Genomic DNA, 17,362 nt, shown 5'->3' with positions numbered 1-17,362 from the left:
CGTGGACATTTATAGAAGCTTTAATCATAATTGCTAATTTTATTCCAGCTTTATTCATAATTGCTCAAACTTGGAGGCAACGAAGAAACCAAAATGTTCTTCACTAGGTGAGTGGATAAATAACCTGTGATATATCCAAACAATGGAATATTCTTTAGCACTGAAAGGAAGTGAGCTGTCAAGCCATGAAAAGACACGTAGGAACTTTAAACATGCACGGCTACACAAAAGAGGCCCATCGGAAAAGACTAAATACCGTAAGCTTCCAACTAAAGGACATTCTGAAATACTGTAAGCTTCCAACTAAAGGACATTCCGAAAAAGGCCAGACTATGGAGTGAAAATATTCGTGGTTCTCAGGTGTTGGGAAGAGGGAGAGATGATAAGGTGAACACGGAGATTTTTAGGATTTTAGTGCAACTGCTCTGTACGATGCTATCACGGTGGACACATGTCATGACATATTTGTTCAAACCCATAGAACCAGCACCAAGACAGAGCCCTCATGTAACCTGTGGACTCTGGGTGACAATATGTCAATGTAGGTCCTTCCATTATTACAAATGCTCCTTCTGGGCAGGAGTGTTGTTAGTGGGGGAGGCTGTGCACGTGGGGGAAGGGAAGGCATATAGAAGGACTCTCTGCACCTTTCCCTCAATTTTTCTGTGAACGTGAAACTGCCTAAAAGATAAAGTGTGTTTTTAAAAAATAAAGGAAAAAAAGGAAACAAAAAGTCCTCAGAAAAATCAAAGGAGAAAATGATCACACTGGGTGCTTCAGGTCAAAATGGAAGAACAAGGGCTGTATTTACCATCCCACCTGATGACTTTTTTCTCACTGCTTTTCAGCATTATTTTTGGAGTCTAGTCAGTGCAATAAGGCAAGTTGAAATATATAAAATGCACCCTTATTAGAAAATAAGATTTAAAACTATCTGTATCTGCAGGTGACATGATCACCTGTGTGGAAAATCTGCTGAAATCACAAAAAGCCACTAAAACTAATAATAATAAATTACTTACTAATAAGTGAGTTTGGAAAGTTTGCAAGATACAAGCTAAACACATAAGCAATATTTATTTCTTCATACACTGGCAAAGAAATAATTGGAAATGGAAATTTACAAAGCAATCTTATTTATAGCACATCAAAACATGAAATCCTTCAGACTAAATCTGACAAAAGATGTGTAAGATCTATACACTGAAAAGCAGGCAGTGATGCTGAGATAAATTAAAGAACTAAATAAATGAAGTGATATACTCTGTTCATGGATCAGCAGGCTCAATATTGTTAAGATGTCAGTTCTGCGCTTGTGGATCAGAGGTTTAATGCAATTCCAATCAAAATCCCAGCATGATTTTATTTTTATTTTTATTTTCAGTAGAAATGAACTAGCGGATTCCAAAATATGTCCGGAAATTTAAAGAACCCAAAAGAGCTAAGGCAACTTGGAAAAAAACGGTGGAGGACTTACCTGAACTATAAAGATAGTGTGGTATTGCTATAATAAGAGAAAACTGGGTTAATGAAACCTCCTAGAGGGTCTAGTAATAATCTCACAAACACGTTACATATACATAGTGGATTTTTGAATAAAGGTTCAGAGACATTAAATTAGAGAAAGGACGATAATGATGATAGAAGGATTAAATACCGTAGGCCAAAAAGAGAAAAAAGAGCTCCTGTTAAATATCTTCACATTGTTGTCACTCATGCAATTCAATTCACATTTTGTGGGTCTAAAAGTTGAACAGACTTCTTCATTCTCTTTCCCCAATTCACTCCACAGAGATGCTGGTGTCTTTCAGTGGAACTTGGAAGTTTGCTATTCTTCTTAAAATGACTCTCTTAGATCCTGTTTATGCAAGAAGTTGTGGGACTGTAACTTACAAATACTGTTCTAAACCTTGGAATCACACGTTCCCCTTTTTCTCTACTTATCGTTTCTAATCAGTTTCCCATTTCCTCTTTCTTCTTCATATTTACACTGCATTCCTTTTAGTTCAGGCTCTTGTTACCCCACTTGATCTCTTGATGTGGTCACCTGAATGTCCTTCGTGTTCCAGCCTCCTGGAATCCTTCCTTCATGACCCTGCAGAACTGCCCTCCAGACCCGCAGGTGTGACCCGGAATCAAGGATCTCAAAGCCGAGTGGGATCTGAAAGGCTATCTAGACCAATCCTCCATTACAGACGTAAACCTTTTGATGACTTCACTTCAGAGCCCAAAATATTTGCACTGCAGGCAGAATCACCGAAATCACTTAATGTGATGTTCAGCTTTCCCGTGGTATTTTCCTCTCTGCATCTGCCTACTTTCGGTCAGCCATTTCTCACTCATGACACCGAACCCTTCGTTCACATCACATTATTGTTCTTCTCCACACACACTTATTTGTTTTCTGCCTGGGTTTTTTGTTACATTATTCCCTCTACTGGAAATACCATTTTGAAAGATCTGACTACAGAATTTTAACGTATTCCTCAGAATGACTCACATATCACATATTCGACCAAATGGCTGCAGATTCTGTCACCTCCTATCTTATCCTACGGCAACCTGGAGAACGTTCTTCTCTTAGCCAATAGGATTTATCATGGTCCTTCTTTATCTCAACAATAGTTTAGCAGGACTGAGAACTGGGAAGTAGATTTTTCTCCCAGGGGTGAGAACTGTCTTAGTTTAGCAGCTCTCCCTGGGTCTCCATTCTGGTTGTAGAAAAGCAGCCCATAGGGCACGGTGGGGAGGAGAAGGGGAATTAAGCTGTGTTACATGAAGATGGACAGTTGTGACCCGTACTCCGGGGTTGGGAGTTGAGGCCCCTAGGAAGGAGAAGCTGTAAGGATGAAGACGAGGCATAAAAAGTGATGGAGGCCGGGTGCGGTGACTCACGCCTGTAATCCCAGCACATTGGGAAGCCAACGTGGATGAATCACGAGGTCAAGAGTTCAAGACCAGTCTGACCAATATTGTGAACCCCTGTCTCTACCAAAAATACAAAAATTAGCTGGGTGTGGTGGCACATACCTGTAGTCCAGCTACTCGGGAGGCTGAGGCAGGAGAATCACTTGAACCTGGGAGATGGAGTTTGCAGTGAGCCAAGATCATGACACTGCACTCCAGCCTGAGTGACAGAGCGAGACTTCATCTCAAAAAAAAAAAAAAAAAAAAAAAAAAAAAAAAAAAAAAGATGCATAGTAACAAGACTGCCTGAGGAGAAGAGACAATCAGCAACCTTTTCCAGGGTGGGATGGCTGAAGACCCTTTAAGAACAAAGGTGTCTACTTTCCTTCTTTAGGATGCTCTATCGTGATTTAATGAACCCTCCCAATCTACTGTATTCAGTATTTGGCATGAGTCCATTTAGGGGAATTCTAGAAAACATAGCTGGCTGTTACCATCAGGTTAATGTAGATTGGGAGGTAGGGAAAAACCCCAGGAGACACGTAGGAAGGACAATACGTGAAAACAGAAGAAACTTGGAGTCAGTTCACCCTTCAAACAAAATCCAGTTTCCAGAAGACATTGTGAGGGCTGCTGGGTCTTCCTCGCCTGCAGATGGGGGATTCCAGATAATTATTATACTTGAATCTCACAGGATGGGGTGATCACCACCTGCTCTCAAATGGGATGAGTTACAATATCTTCTATCGGGAGGCGGTAAATAAGAGGTTAGGTACACGTCTGTAGTCATCACAATTTTGTCAAGATTGCTATTTTTACTTCCATGTCAGGAAAGATTCCAACATGTTTTAAAAGCTGCAAACTGAGCTGACTCCCATCCATGCTGTCATACCGACTTTGAGATTTCAATCCTCCTGAAGGCAGGAAACTTATTCCATTTGCTTTTATACCCTCCATAACACTAGTGAGCAAGTTTTGCTCAAAGGAACATGGAATATTTTGCTGACTCAAGGGGAAAAAGAAGAGACTTAAATGACACCATCACAAGTCAACTTTCAAGGAACAGAGACATATGTAGCATTAGCTGTCTCAGTCAAATCAACATAAACATGCACGTTTATCCTTTACATGGGGGTAAGACAGCAAACACAATTGAAAAAATGAGCCAAGTGTAAAAAATGTGTCACAAAGGGATGGATTTAGACAGGAGAGCAGTGAAGTAGGTTATAAAATGGTCAGCATAATCCATTTTAATGAATTATTAGCTGAAACATGCAAAGCATTTAGGATTTCTGGCAGAAGTGTACAAACACACCAAATGTTTGTCCGACATTTTCTTCACTGCCGCTGTCTTTCCACAGGGCTGGAGATGTTGTTGACCAACAGCCTTGGGAGGAGAGGTTGCAGCTGAGCCCACACCCTCTCAAACTCCTTCAGACTGTTTGTTTTTGTAGACTACTTTACCATTAACAAATCCTAAGATTTACTCAAGCAGTACAGCAGTCGTTGGCCAGAGTTCAAATTTCTGATTCGAAGGAATCTGCACTCTGCCTGCCAGGATCGACTATTAATGGCTTCGTCCGTAGAGGAGCTGTGTCTTTGCTCACTACGGAACAGTATTGAGGCTTCGAAAGGGGTATTTTGCTGGTCACCTCCTGGTCATCCTTCTGCTCACCAAGAACAGATACTGTTCTCAGCCCCTTACATTTACAAGGTCGTTTAATTCTCACAAAGCCCTTTCAGATAGATGCGACTATTACCCCCCTTTTACAGAGGAGGAAACCGAGAGGCAGAGGACATAGGTGAATTGTCCCAGATCACAGAGCTGGCCATGGAGCTGGGACTTGCACCCGGCCAGCCTGGCTCCAGAGTTCACTGCCCTCCTCCTGTACAGCACGTGTGACCTGCAGTAATCACCGCCCAAACAGGCAGGCACTGCGGATAGCCAAGCACACCTCTTCCGCCTTCAGCACGGAGGACGGTTCGTTTTCATTCTGGTGTTCAGCTCAGTTAGGACTGTGTTTATCACCACAAGGACACACAACCCAGAAAGCTCAGTTCACGTGCCATTGCCTTCTACGGTCATGGTTTTCTACTTGTTGGCCTCATTTTCCTGCGCACTTGGCCTGCTGGGACGTGAATGATGCGTTACTACTTCTACAGAATGCAGGTGAGCAGGTAGCATGGCAAGGTGGGTGATTAGATAAGATTTCCCGACAGCTGGAAGCTTGAGGGAGACCCACGGTGGCCCCTTGTTATTCGTGGACGAGCCGCCTCTGGGGTCGAGCGTGAGTCCCTCATCGCTGGTGCCAGGCGGTGTCACAGTTTTCAGCACCCAACAGCCAGGGCAGCTTCTCTCTGTCCAGCTCGCCCCGCCCCGCCCCCCCTGCCCTGCCCCGCCCTGCCCTGCCCCTTTCCTTTAGTGAGAGAAGTTCTCTGACTCTTGGGATTTTGCAGTCAGAAGAGTGATCATTACAATTTTCATTCTGAATATTGTGGCCCTGCTGGACTGCGGTGCAACAGGCTCTTTCATGAAGATTGGCAGAGATGCTGACGGCTAGGGCATCGGGACCGAGGGGAGCGAGCAGGACTCATGGGATACAGCTCATAGAGAGAGGGAGCCTTAGAAATGTGAGGCTGCTCTTCACATGGCCGCACTCTCTCCTGTGTCCTCCGTGGAACCTGTGGAGGGGGCGTTAGGCGCTGGCGCTCTCCGGGGCGTGAGCTCAGTCAGCAAGAGAACATCTGCCTTCCCACCCCCATCTCTGCAGCTGGTTCCTTTGCAGTTTTGATTTTTAGAATGAACGCAGCAACCTGCCCCATTCTGCTGATGCTGCAAAAAGGAGCTGGAAAAGAACGTGCACAGCTTCTCCAGTCTTAGCATTTGTTACCTTGTAGTTTGGGAAACTTTGCTGCCCCAGTACAAGAGTGTGCTGAGGATTCTATTATCCTGCTAGATTCTCCCAGGAGGTCAAGTTGAAAAGGAGCTAGGTGCGCTCTCTGTCTCTGTTTCTCTTGTCTGTCTCGTCTGCCTGTTTCTCTGTTCCCCTTTTCCTCTCTTTCTTTCTTCTCTCTCCCTCCCTTCCTCCCTGGCTATTGCTGCAAAGAATATTCTTGAATTTGTTTCTCCATATCTTCTGCCTTTCCTTAGAATACATTCCTAAGAGTCTAGTCATTGTGAAAAGCAAACGGCCTTTAGATGTTTTCCAAATCTAACAGATGGGGGTCCTTTCAGACAGAGCTTCATTTTACACTTTTATCAAGAAGCCCGGGGCTCCCTGCTCGCCATGCTGCAGTCGCCCTCAGGAGCTTCATGGAGAGCAGAGGACTTGGGGCTACATCAAGGGCTGTCTTTTTTCCAATGTCCGGAAGGTATACTTTGGGGGGGGCAGTTGAAGTACGAAAGTGACATCAGCACTTCATGTATGGGATGGGTCGATCAAGTACAGTGTGCACCAGACCCCCAGACTGGCGCTGGGTGGGGACAAAGGACTCCAGTTCTTACAGGGTGGGTTGGGCAGGCGGCTGCCCAGCTCTGGGGACAGATGCGTCGGCTCTCAAAGCCCAGGTATCACCTGTCTGAGACTGCACAGCCCTCCTCACCCCTTCAGTTCCTGAAGGGAAAGGCCCCAGGAGACTCTGAGGTGAAGAATGCTCTTCCATTTTCAACTCACCCACCGTTAGGGTTCTGCCCCCTCTACCCTCCAGCCCCCCAACTGTGAAGTTCCCGGGGTCCCTGGCCAGTGACTTGCTGAAGCCTCACTCTCCAGGACCTCTGGAGAGAGGCACCCTACTCGAATGCATGCTTCTCCAGGAATATTTGCTCTGGTAACAGCTAAGAAAAGCCCATCTCTAACAGTTTGATTGCAGGTGGGTGGCCCCGGGGCCAGTGATTTTGGGAAGGTGGGGCTGGCTGGCGCCCTGTGTCCTGACTTTTCTTCTGAGCCTTTGCAAAACCACTTTTGAGAAAAGTAATCGGGGTGGGTACTCCTGGGTGGCATTTTCTTCTAAGTGAAAATCTGTAGAATTCCTGCAGTTGCGGGAGCTGTGGTTTTCTGTCAAGACCCCGTGGGGACCGAGGCTGCCCTTCTGTGTCCTGGCAGTGTGGGGCCTGTTTCTTATCCAGAAGAGTCAGGTGCCTGGCCAGTGAACTGGCCAACTCCAATGTGTGTGTCATCGTATCGACCTAAAATGAAATACAAATAAAACGTCTCATTTCTGGCATGAAAGAGACCTAGGAAGGGCAGGCTTAGGGCCGGCTTCTTCACAATCCAACTGGAAGTAGGGTAGCCGGATCCCGGCATCCATGTCTCCTGCTGGGTGAGGGCCACAGGATCTCAGCACCCAGGGGAGGCAACGATGTTGAAAGAGGCTTCAGAAGAACTGGGCCAGAACAGCGGAATCAAACGGAAAAGACTGTAAATTCAGCCAGCTTGGGGAATGACCAGAAAGCGTCTGTTGCCCCAGCAAGGATTGAAAACAAAGATTCCCAGCAACAGGGCCACAGCAAAGCTCTCTCAGCACACCTGTCCCGGACCGTCAGCTGATGAGAGCTTGTGATTGTACCATCCAAGGAGACGTAGCTATTTGGTCTTCAGCTGGTTCTGGGCACAGAGGGTCTAAGACCCTTGGAATCTTCAGAGTGTCAGAGTGCCTTTGTTTACTCAGGACAGGCCTGCGAGCGGGGGACCCTTAGGCAGCCTCAGGGTGGGTCTGGGGTTCAGACTAGAGGGCTGGATCTGTCAGTCTCCAACCCAATCTCTCACCTGGAGGGAGAGGGCTGGAGCTGAGTCAATCCCCAATAGCCAAAGATGTCATCAACCATGTCTATAGTGACCCCTCTAGAAAACCCTAAATGGTGGGGGTTGGAGAGCTTGCAGGTTGGGGAAAACCTTGACATTCTGGGAGGGCAGTATTCCCACTCCCCAGGGACAGAAGCACTTGCACTTGCAACCCGCCCCCGCCCCCCAGGCCTGGAGCAATGCACCTCTTCATCTGGCTGTTCACAGGTCCTTCATAGTGAACTGGTGACAGTAGGTAAAGGTGTTGCCCTGGGTGCCATGAGCCAGTCTGGCAAGTTATTGACCTTAAGTAGGAGGACATGGCAAGCCTGATTTTTAGGTGGTCGGTCAGAAACCAGGGAGACCTGAAACTTGCCATTGGTGAAGTGGGGGCTGTCTCATGGGTCTGAGACCTTGACCTGTGCGGTCTGCCCTAATTTCAGACCTGAATTCAGTTGTAGAATACACAGTTGGTGTCCAGAGAGGGTGAGAGAAACCGCACACTTGGTGTTAGAAGAGGTGGAATAGGTCATAGGGCCTTCCGTGTCACAGAGGGCGGCCTCATTTGTATTTGTTTCGCCTGTCGTTTATTAATGTGAGAGTACTTTATTCTTTGAAAGGCTTAGAATTAAGAATAGAAGAAAAGAAATCAGCTTTATAGAATCCACACTTCTTGGTTTTTAGAAACAATTTGTTTCTAGTTTGCATTTTAAGTAATTGTAATATTTAATATCACAAATGTATTATTACATTGTAATTATAACTATTTTAAATATTACATATTACAATATTTAAGAGAATCTAGGTGTTTGAGCTTCCTGGATCTCTGGTTTGGTGTCTGGCATTAATCTGAGGAAATTCAGCTATTACTGTTACAAATAGTTCTTCTGTTCCTCTTTCTTCCCCCTTGTATTACCGTTATGCATATTTTATGCCTCTGTGGAAGTCCCATAGTGCCTTGGATACTCTGTTCTTTTTTGCTTTTCAGTTCTGGAGGTTGGAGTTGAGTATTTCCCTTTCCCCCAGGTCAGAAGGCTCTGATAAAATCCCACCAGGTGAGTCTCCACTTAACTAGCTTCTCTGGAAGGTAGACCTAGTGAAGAGTGCACCCACATATTGAAAAATGATTCTTATTCTCTTTCCCCTGTAGTATGTATGAGGGGATTTTTCTCTCATATTTACACTTCGAGAACCTGGTTGAGCTTCTGATGATACAATTCACAAAAAGCATGAGACCCATAGGCACAGGCCTCCTGGAGGTTTTAACTCTCAGACGTGGCCACAGCTCACTGCAGCAATTTGTCAATTCCAGTTCAGGCTTTCCAATCCCAGCTTTGGTTCCTTGGAGCATTGTGCTCCAGTGTATGGTGATTCATCTGCTTTACCTGTCCAGCCAATCTACAGACAGTGGCTTGCCGGTAACCTCACTTCTCTTGCAGGTTTAAGAACTGCTGATTTTTCAGGTTGCTCAGATTTTTACCTGTGAGGAAGGAGTGACAATTCTCAAGATTATCATGTACGGAACCTGAAATTCCCCAACTCCATTATAGTGAAAAGTGTTTGCCCTTCCTCTGGCTCAAGAATTAAAACGTTTTCATTCTCTGACACGTTGTACTTTGATTCCCTAAATATTTATAATTATAGATTTAAAAACTCAGTTTTCTGCTGTATCAGACATCTAGACTGGCACTTTCCAACAGAATTGAGAGTCCTGTTATAGAACTTGAAACCTTCCTTGTAGCCTCATATAAATATATAAACTAGTATATTTTTAACTCAAAATGCTCATACTATACTTTCAATAAGAAATACAAATAGGCCAGATGCGGTGGCTCAAGTCTGTAATCCCAGCACTTTGGGAGGCCGAGGCGGGTGGATCACGAGATCAGGAGATCGAGACCATCCTGGGTAACACGGTGAAACCCCATCTCTACTAAAAATACAAAAAGTTAGCCAGGCGTTGTGGCGGGTGCATGTAATCCCAGCTACTTGGGAAGCTGAGGCAGGAGAATAACATGAACGCGGGAGGCGGAGTTTGCAGTGAGCCAAGATCACGCCACTGCACTCCAGCCTGGGCGACAGAGCAAGACTCTGTCTCAAAAAAAAAAAAAAAATATATATATATATATATATATATATATATAAAATATACATATATACACAAATACAGTATTTTCTATAGTAACTAGCATGTCTTTCACGCAGCAAATCCACTTCAGACCGGGCGCACTTCATGTGCTCAGCTGCCGCATGTGGTGAGTGACAGAGACCACCCTGCATGTGTGTGCGCTATTTTACTGCCTTTTTCTTGACCACAGATTCTACCTCCTGTTTCTCTGTGTATGCAGTGATGATTTGCTGAATATTACACATTGTGGGTAACTTGTTGAGCACACTCAGGATCCCTAACCTTCCTCTGAAGCTTTGCAGCTCCTGTTTTAGCAGCTAGCACAGGCACTGCTGGGTCATCGTGACATGGGCAGGCTTGGTTGGATTCGCTGTTGGTGTGAATCTGTGGAGAGCTCCAATCCTGCACCCACTCCAATCTCCCCCTCCTGGACCTGGTAGGAGGGCCATGCTCCGCCCACACCTGAGCTCTCGGTGCCACGATCTGCAGGTGAACTCCAGAGGACAAGTGTACTGTGGGTGCGTCTCATTCATTCTCCTGCCCTTGCCCTCAGGTTCTGGCTGGCACAGCTGTGGTCACAGACTAAAAACAGCCACCTCATTCGTTTTGTGCAGCTTTACAGTTGTTTGTGGCAGATGTGTGACTTCAGTCCCTGTTCCCTCATCATGGCTAGAACAAGTTTTGGCAAATTATTCCTATATCTTTACATTTGAAAACTAAAGGAAAGTTTCAGCCATAGAATATTAGTGTTGCCACAATCCTAATGAGAGTTTCTCCAGAAACTACGAGCCAGGTCAGCAGCCAGTCATTTCATAGAAGATAAACTTCAAGAACATTCTCTGAAGGGCAATGAAACTGAGTAAGATCTAAACACTGTTACCAGCAACCAAGAAAACTAGGTAAGAAAATGCAGCTAAGATTTGGACCTAGTAACTACGGTAATAAACATGCAAACTATCGCTAAGCACAAAATAGGCTGGGAGTAAAAAAATTTTATGATATTGACATTTATGATTTTACAAAACTGCCCCATGTGATACCAAGAGGACTCCTGATGAAAATTTACAAAGGATGCTTTATGGTTTATATAAAAATGTTAGTCAAATAAATCCAAACATTTCACAATAATAACATTTCAAATATTCTTTTATATTTTGCAGACAATTAAGTTATCCATCATGCATGACCCAGTAACATTTCTCAGCGGTTAGATTCAATACGAGAAATAAGCAAATAACCGCAATGCTTCTTTCATTTCAAAGTCATTTCTCTTATAACAAGTGGTCAAGAAAAATGCCTGTTGCCTTACATACTGGTTAATGCCAAAAATTTGGTTTAAAATATTTCAAGTGGGTTATCCTTTTACGTCCATGTTGTTAGTTACACAAAGAACACATACAAATGCAATTTTTTTCCATAAGTTTTTGCAAATTATAAACTAAAGAAACAGGATTAAGCATTTTATTTTTTGAGATAGGGTCTAGCTCTGTTGCCCAGGCTGGAGTGCAGTGGCACGATCATGGCTCCCTGCAGCCTCAACCTCCCCCAGCCCAGGTGATTCTCCCATCCCAGCCTCCCAAGCAGCTGGGACCACAGGCACACACCACCATTCCTGGCTGATTTCTGTATGTTTTGTAGGGATGGGCTTTGGAATGTTGCCCAGGCTAGTCTCAAATGCTGGGAACTCAAGCAATCTGCCTGCCTTGGCTTCCCAAACTGCTGAGGTTAGAGGCATGAGCCACCATGCCTGGCCTAATCATTTCTAAAGAGTCTGTATTTATTATCGAGATGGGGGTCTTGTTCTGTTGCCCCAGCTGGAGTGCAGTGGTGCCATCTCAGCTGACAGCAACCTCTGTCTCCTGGGCTCAAGTGATTCTCCCACCTCAGCCTCCCAAGTAGCTGGGACTACAGGTGCACACCACCAGGCTCAGCTAATTTTTTGTACTTTTGGTGAAGACAAGATGTACAAAAGGCATTTCTGTACATTTTGCCATGTTGTCCAGGCTGACCTTGAACCCTTGGGCTCAAGCCATACACCTGCCCTGGGTTCCCAAATTACTGGAGTTATAGGCATGAGCTATCGTGCCCAGCCCTTCATTATGTGCTGTGGCTTAATATTAAAATAAGGAAAGGGAGGAGCCCAAGGGAGCACGTTGGCAGAAAGGGCTCCCTTGTCAACAACTTGCTAGCACGGCATTCACTCCCTTGCCTGGCTGGCACTGCGTTCTTTACATGAAGAACACGTCATGTGTCAATGAAAAACAAAAACAACATAGGAACACCCTGTCTCTACAAACACTTAAAAATTAGTTGGGTGTGGTGGCGAGCACCTGGGGTCCCAGCTGCCTGAGGTTGAAGTGGGAGGACCGCGTGAGCCCAGGTGGTCACAGCTGCAGTGAGCCAAGAGCTGCCATCATGATGCTGAATTCCAACCTTGGTGACAGAGCAAGACCTTGTCTCAAAACAAAAAGCAACGAAAACCCAAAGTGATGCACTCTAAGTTCTGTCCTTTAAATTCCAGTACTTTCGTTTGTAAAGGTATGTAAAGGTGAAACTCAGGAGCTGCTTGCAGTCATGTGGACGTACACTTGACCTCAGCTCCAATCTGAGGCACGTTCTTCTGTCTCACTGCTTGCCAAGACTAAGCTAAACTTCAGAAGTAAAAATACTCCCCCAAATGTTGTATATGTAGCTTCAACGTGGGATGTAAGGCGATTCAGGTCCTTTGAGAAGACAAGCTTGCAACAACGGCATGAATAATGTTGGAATCAAAATCATAGAAACTAAACACCAAATAGCATAGGTTCAATCCGTGTCTAACAAGTATCTGGATAACTAAACTTTCTGCTTTACTTGGGTGTGAAGATCATGTAATGTAGTTTATAATTATTTGGGCAGAGAAAATGGAGAATTAGGGTAGCTATGTAAAATTCAAGATTAAAGAAAAGCAGTATTATATAGCAGAAATATAAATTGGCTATTACCTTCAGTAATTTAGATCAGGGGTTGGCAGGTCCGTGCACCAAATCTGGTCCGTTGTTCTTGTAAATAAAGTTTTCTGGGTACACAGCCATACGCATTTGCTATCGCCCATGGCAGAGGGCAGAGTTGAGTGGTTGTGAGAGACCTTATGGCCTGCAGGAACTAAAATACTAGCTGGCACCTTGCAGGCAAAGTTTATGACCTGATTCGGGTAGCTGCCTAAACTGTCCAATTCGCTTGTTCTAAAACAATCCAACAATATAGCACACTTATCTGAAGATTTGAGAACACGCATGCACCAGCCTAATCAGAAGAAAAGTCCAATTCCACCCGGAGGGTTACGAACTCTTCCCTTTTCCCTACAAGGAATTAAATGAATAAAACTGTGTGAGATTTTACTGGTATGTATCGTATGTATGAATCTTGATGAAAACTTAAAAATGTGTATTTATACAGATACATAATGTTACTTTTCATACACTGTTTTCGGACTTCTGGTTCACAAAATCTGCATTTCTGCACCATGACTTTGAAGGCAGAAACCCGACTACTGGGCTAGTGGTCAATTCTGAGGTGCCCAGCATGTTCAGGAGGCAGCGTCGGGGAGCGTGTCCCTTACCTGGAGGGGTGTATGCGTCCATGGAGGTCTGCACGACCAGGGACCTGCGTTTGGAAGGCATAGGCACCGCCATCTTCTGCTCTTTGTGTCTGGCCAGAGCCGCCTGGACAGCTTCCGTGTGGACGTCTGAAACGCAGAGAGCTCAGTCAGTGCTCAGCTGAGGTCCCAGAGGCCAAGCTGCACCCTCCTCTCTGTCCCCGCAGCACGGTTCATCCACCTTCTGAAACTCACCAACAGATGGGTGGGTGAGGAAAGAAAATCAGTGTTTACAGTTCCAGTAAAGACATTAAAATTTATTCACAGACTTTTTTCATTTTAATACTTTAGAATCCATATCCGCAAGCAAACACTGGGTGTAAACTGCACTGAGATTTTTCTTTTTAGGGTGAATGAACCTTGATCTTTGGAGATTCTTTGTAGGTCACACGTTTGAGCCTCCAAATCTTTTCACTGTACCGCTGAGAGGCGTGTGCACGCCTCGCACCCCAACTCACACAGCCACGGTCGCAGCTCAGCTCAACACCGGCCATGGGCCAGGACTGTGTTGGCTATGGATATGGTTTGGCTGTGTCCCCACCCAAATCTCAACTTGAATTCTACATCCCAGAATCCCCATGTGTCGTGGGAGGGACTTAGGGAGAGGTAACTGAATCACTGGGTCCCGTCTTTCCTGTGCTATTCTCGTGATAGTGAATAAGTCTCATGAGATCTGATGGCTTATCGGGGTTTCCGCTTTTGCTTCTACCTCGTTTTCTCTTGCTGCTGACATGTAAGAAGTGCCTTTCGCCTCCCACCATGATTCTCAGGCCTCCCCAGCCATGCGGAACTGCAACGCCAACTAAATCTTTTTCTTCCCAGTTTCGGGTATGTCTTTATCAGCAGCATGGAAATGGACTAAAACAACCATTAAGACATTTTTGTGGCTATTAACCCATTACATTAATTCCACACATTCACTGAATGCCTTCTCTGTAAGTCCCTACGGGTTGGGGTCGCAGCGGTGATAAGGCAGACAGTCTCATGGCATCTCACGCAGGCCACTTGTTAAGGGATGAGACAAGTGGATAGATGGACTAGAGAATTAAAGCAGAGACAGATGCAGCAGCAACTCCAAACTGTGAAGCCAGGGAAGAACCCTCTTAACACAGAATCAGAACAACAGGAATGAAACATACCAGCTGTCAAGACGAGAATCTTCGAGACACAGGCAAAAATCCGCTCAAAGGCCCTAAACTGTCAGTGAGAACGGTGTTAGCAGAATAAAACCACCACCACCAAAAATGGCCAGCGTGAGTGAAGACGGGTTGGGGCAGTTTTCTCTGAAGCTGCGAGAATGATCCCACTGAAAGGGAATCGGACGTGGCTTTCTGGCTTAAACCCCCCAAGCTGCCACCTGAGACAGGACCCAGACCCTCAGCATCATGCCCACGAGCAACTCATCACACTGCTTGGTCTTGGTCAGCCTTTGTGCACACTTCTCTCCCTAACTAGATAAAGAGCCTGGTCATCTGGCCACTATTTCTAATTCCCAGGTCAAAAACCACTATGTGACTGACTTGGCTCATGGCCGAAAACTGAAGGGATCAGTGAGGTGACAGTCCACTCACTTGCACAAATCGCTTTTTGTTTTGCATATTCTCCGTTTTAAACTTTTTGGATGTAATTTTAAAGACACAGAAAATCTGCAAGACCAGCGTAGTGAATTCCCACATAACTTACCAGGCTCAACTTAGGCCCAACTGCTCCTATCTTACATCACTGCTTTCCCCCCTCCCCCATGAATTTTCTAAGTCAAATGAAAATAAATTTCAGATACTATGTCCCTGCATACCTAAATGTTTCAATGTATTTCCTAAACACAAGGATATGCTCTCACATTCACTTTCCTCAAGATCCGGAAATTTAACTGTCATATACAAAGTTCACTTTCAAATGCTGTCAACTGTCTCCATAATTTTCTTACTTTGTCTTCCTCTTTTACGATCCAATCCAGGATCATGAATTGATTTGTCATGTGATTTTTACCCGTCCAGCATCCAAGTTTCTCAGGTTTTGTGTTTCTTGAAATTGGAAATGTGAAAGAATACAGGTCAGTTATTTTACAGCTTGTCCTTTATTTTGGTATCTTCCGGACTAGACTCAGGAGTATGCATTTTAGCCGGGACACCGCAGAAGTCTGTCCTGTGTGACAATGTTAACATCGGCAACTCAGTGAAGGTGGTGCCTAAGTGCCTCCAAAGCAAAGATGCTACTTCTCGCGTTGAAATTAAGATTTGGGAGGAGACACCCTGACACTATGTGCATATTCTGTTTTCCATGAATTCTTCACTACTAGTTTTAGCAGCCACAGATTTCCTGTCATTCCTTCTAAATCATTAGATCTTCCATATTCACTGAAAAATAATTATTTTATCTTTCAGCATTGATTTACATATGTCCATATGTACTCATGGAGTCTGGCTTCGTGGGTTATGATTCATAGTTACAATGGTTTGTTCTGTTGCTCAACTGGTCCCAGATTTGACACCGGATTCCCCAGCCCTTAGGCCAGGACTCCTTCTAGTGAAGAACGGTGTTTAGAAGCTAAGAGTGGGCACCGGGTGCTGCTGGGCATTGCCGGCAAGTAGAACACACACACGCATGTACACGCATGTGCACCCACACCCATCCACAGGCACTTCTGTCCCTGTCTACATCTGTCGGGAGCCACCAGCTTATACTTGTACCCCCTGCTGCAACCTAATCCCACGTGATCCATTCCAGGCTTTGGCCTTTTCTTATTTCTACCTCTTACCAAGAAAGAAACCTGGCACCTGCAGCACTCAATATATTCACTGATTTATTAAGCTTATTTGCTTAAGCCTGGAGATAAAGAAATGCTTTCAGAATTGCTATCTAATACCACGGTGAAAAATCTATCGAGTTCAGTGCTCATTTGTAATTATTTTTTCATTGTTTTTTTGGAAGGTAGGGAGTACAAAGTATACACAGTGAAATGTTCAGATCTTGAGTACACTTGGCGCATTTCGATAAATGGAAATCTATTACCCTAATCAAATCTTTTGCATCAAAGTTCCCACAAGTCCCCTCCCAGTCAATCCCAGCCCTCAAGAGACAGCCACTGTTCATTCTCGAGGAGTGTTCTTGGCGCTCTTCCGTCACCCGAGACTCGCATAGATTCTCCATTGTCACATGGACTCCACGGCGTGGTGTTCACTCTCTGCTCAGTTCAAGGCTCCTGGAACTCATCCCCGTTGTCTGTTTTGGTTTCAGCATTTTGTACGTTTTTCCTGCTGGGAACTAGGACAATGTATGAATATATCAGAATTTGCTCATGTTTCTCCAGATGAGAGAGATTTATGTTGTTTCCAGTTCTTGGCTATGACAATTTACTCTGGAGATAATGTGCATTCTTTTACAAGGACACACATTTTCTGCTCTCCTTGGTGAACGTCTACAGCATACCTGCTGGGCCATATGGTAAGTGTACACATTTTAAAGAAACTGCCACAGTTTGCTGAAGTGGCTGTGCCGTTTTAAGTCTCCTTCTGTCTGAGATCCAGTCTGTCATATCTTCACCAACACCTGCTACTGTCCTCCCTTCTCCACTCTTGTGAAGGGGAACCTCGTGGGTTTAAGTTGTACTTACCCAATGACTCCCTGGGTGAGCACCTCTCATGGGCCACTGGGCATCTGTATACATCTGTTGCGAAGAGTCCATCTTGCATGCTTGCAAAATTCACATCATTTCTGGTTGGTTGTACATTTCCTAAAATGTTCTAAATAAGGCCCTGTATCTTCTGTACATCAAGCATCTCCCTGCTTCCAAGTCTTTATGCCTCTTAGTTCTCCTGACCACTTCACAGACGAGGGACCCCGTGCGCACCATGCGAACCTGAAGCACGGAGAATGGCCATGCTCCCGACACCCCTGACTGTGGGCAGA

General features: G+C 45.0%; 2 protein-coding genes across 14 annotated transcripts in view; one reads left to right on the top strand and one right to left on the bottom strand.

The window, feature by feature from the left end:
• The window catches only part of LOC139361333 (disco-interacting protein 2 homolog C-like), a 205,344-nt gene that overhangs the window by 27,487 nt on the left and 160,495 nt on the right, over positions 1-17,362 (bottom strand). The window contains exons 2-4 of one of the 9 annotated variants that reach the window (XM_071089963.1): positions 13,418-13,543; positions 12,801-12,951; positions 8,664-9,168 (exon numbers count right to left, since the gene is read on the bottom strand). The exons of 4 other annotated variants lie outside the window; for them this stretch is intronic. In XM_071089963.1, coding sequence (XP_070946064.1) covers positions 12,803-12,951; positions 13,418-13,543 — 275 coding nt within the window. In that variant the 3' untranslated portion in view covers positions 8,664-9,168; positions 12,801-12,802. Of the gene's footprint in view, positions 1-8,663; positions 9,169-12,010; positions 13,158-13,417; positions 14,352-14,592; positions 15,230-17,362 lie in introns of those variants that run through there. 4 more of the 9 variants (XR_011618873.1, XR_011618879.1, XR_011618876.1 and 1 more) reach the window with 4 other exon arrangements.
• The window catches only part of LOC139361332 (disco-interacting protein 2 homolog C-like), an 87,827-nt gene that overhangs the window by 27,297 nt on the left and 43,168 nt on the right, over positions 1-17,362 (top strand). Inside the window, exon 4 of one of the 5 annotated variants that reach the window (XM_071089961.1) lies at positions 49-5,283. The exons of the other annotated variants lie outside the window; for them this stretch is intronic. Coding sequence (XP_070946062.1) covers positions 49-107 — 59 coding nt within the window. The 3' untranslated portion in view covers positions 108-5,283. Of the gene's footprint in view, positions 1-48; positions 5,284-17,362 lie in introns of those variants that run through there. 5 annotated transcript variants of the gene reach the window in all.

The sequence above is a fragment of the Macaca nemestrina genome, unplaced genomic scaffold (genome assembly GCF_043159975.1).
Source record: "Macaca nemestrina isolate mMacNem1 unplaced genomic scaffold, mMacNem.hap1 Scaffold_43, whole genome shotgun sequence".
Classification (NCBI taxonomy): Eukaryota; Metazoa; Chordata; class Mammalia; order Primates; family Cercopithecidae; genus Macaca; species Macaca nemestrina.
Note: the sequence above shows the minus strand (reverse complement) of the source record. Positions and strands in the feature narration are given on the sequence as shown.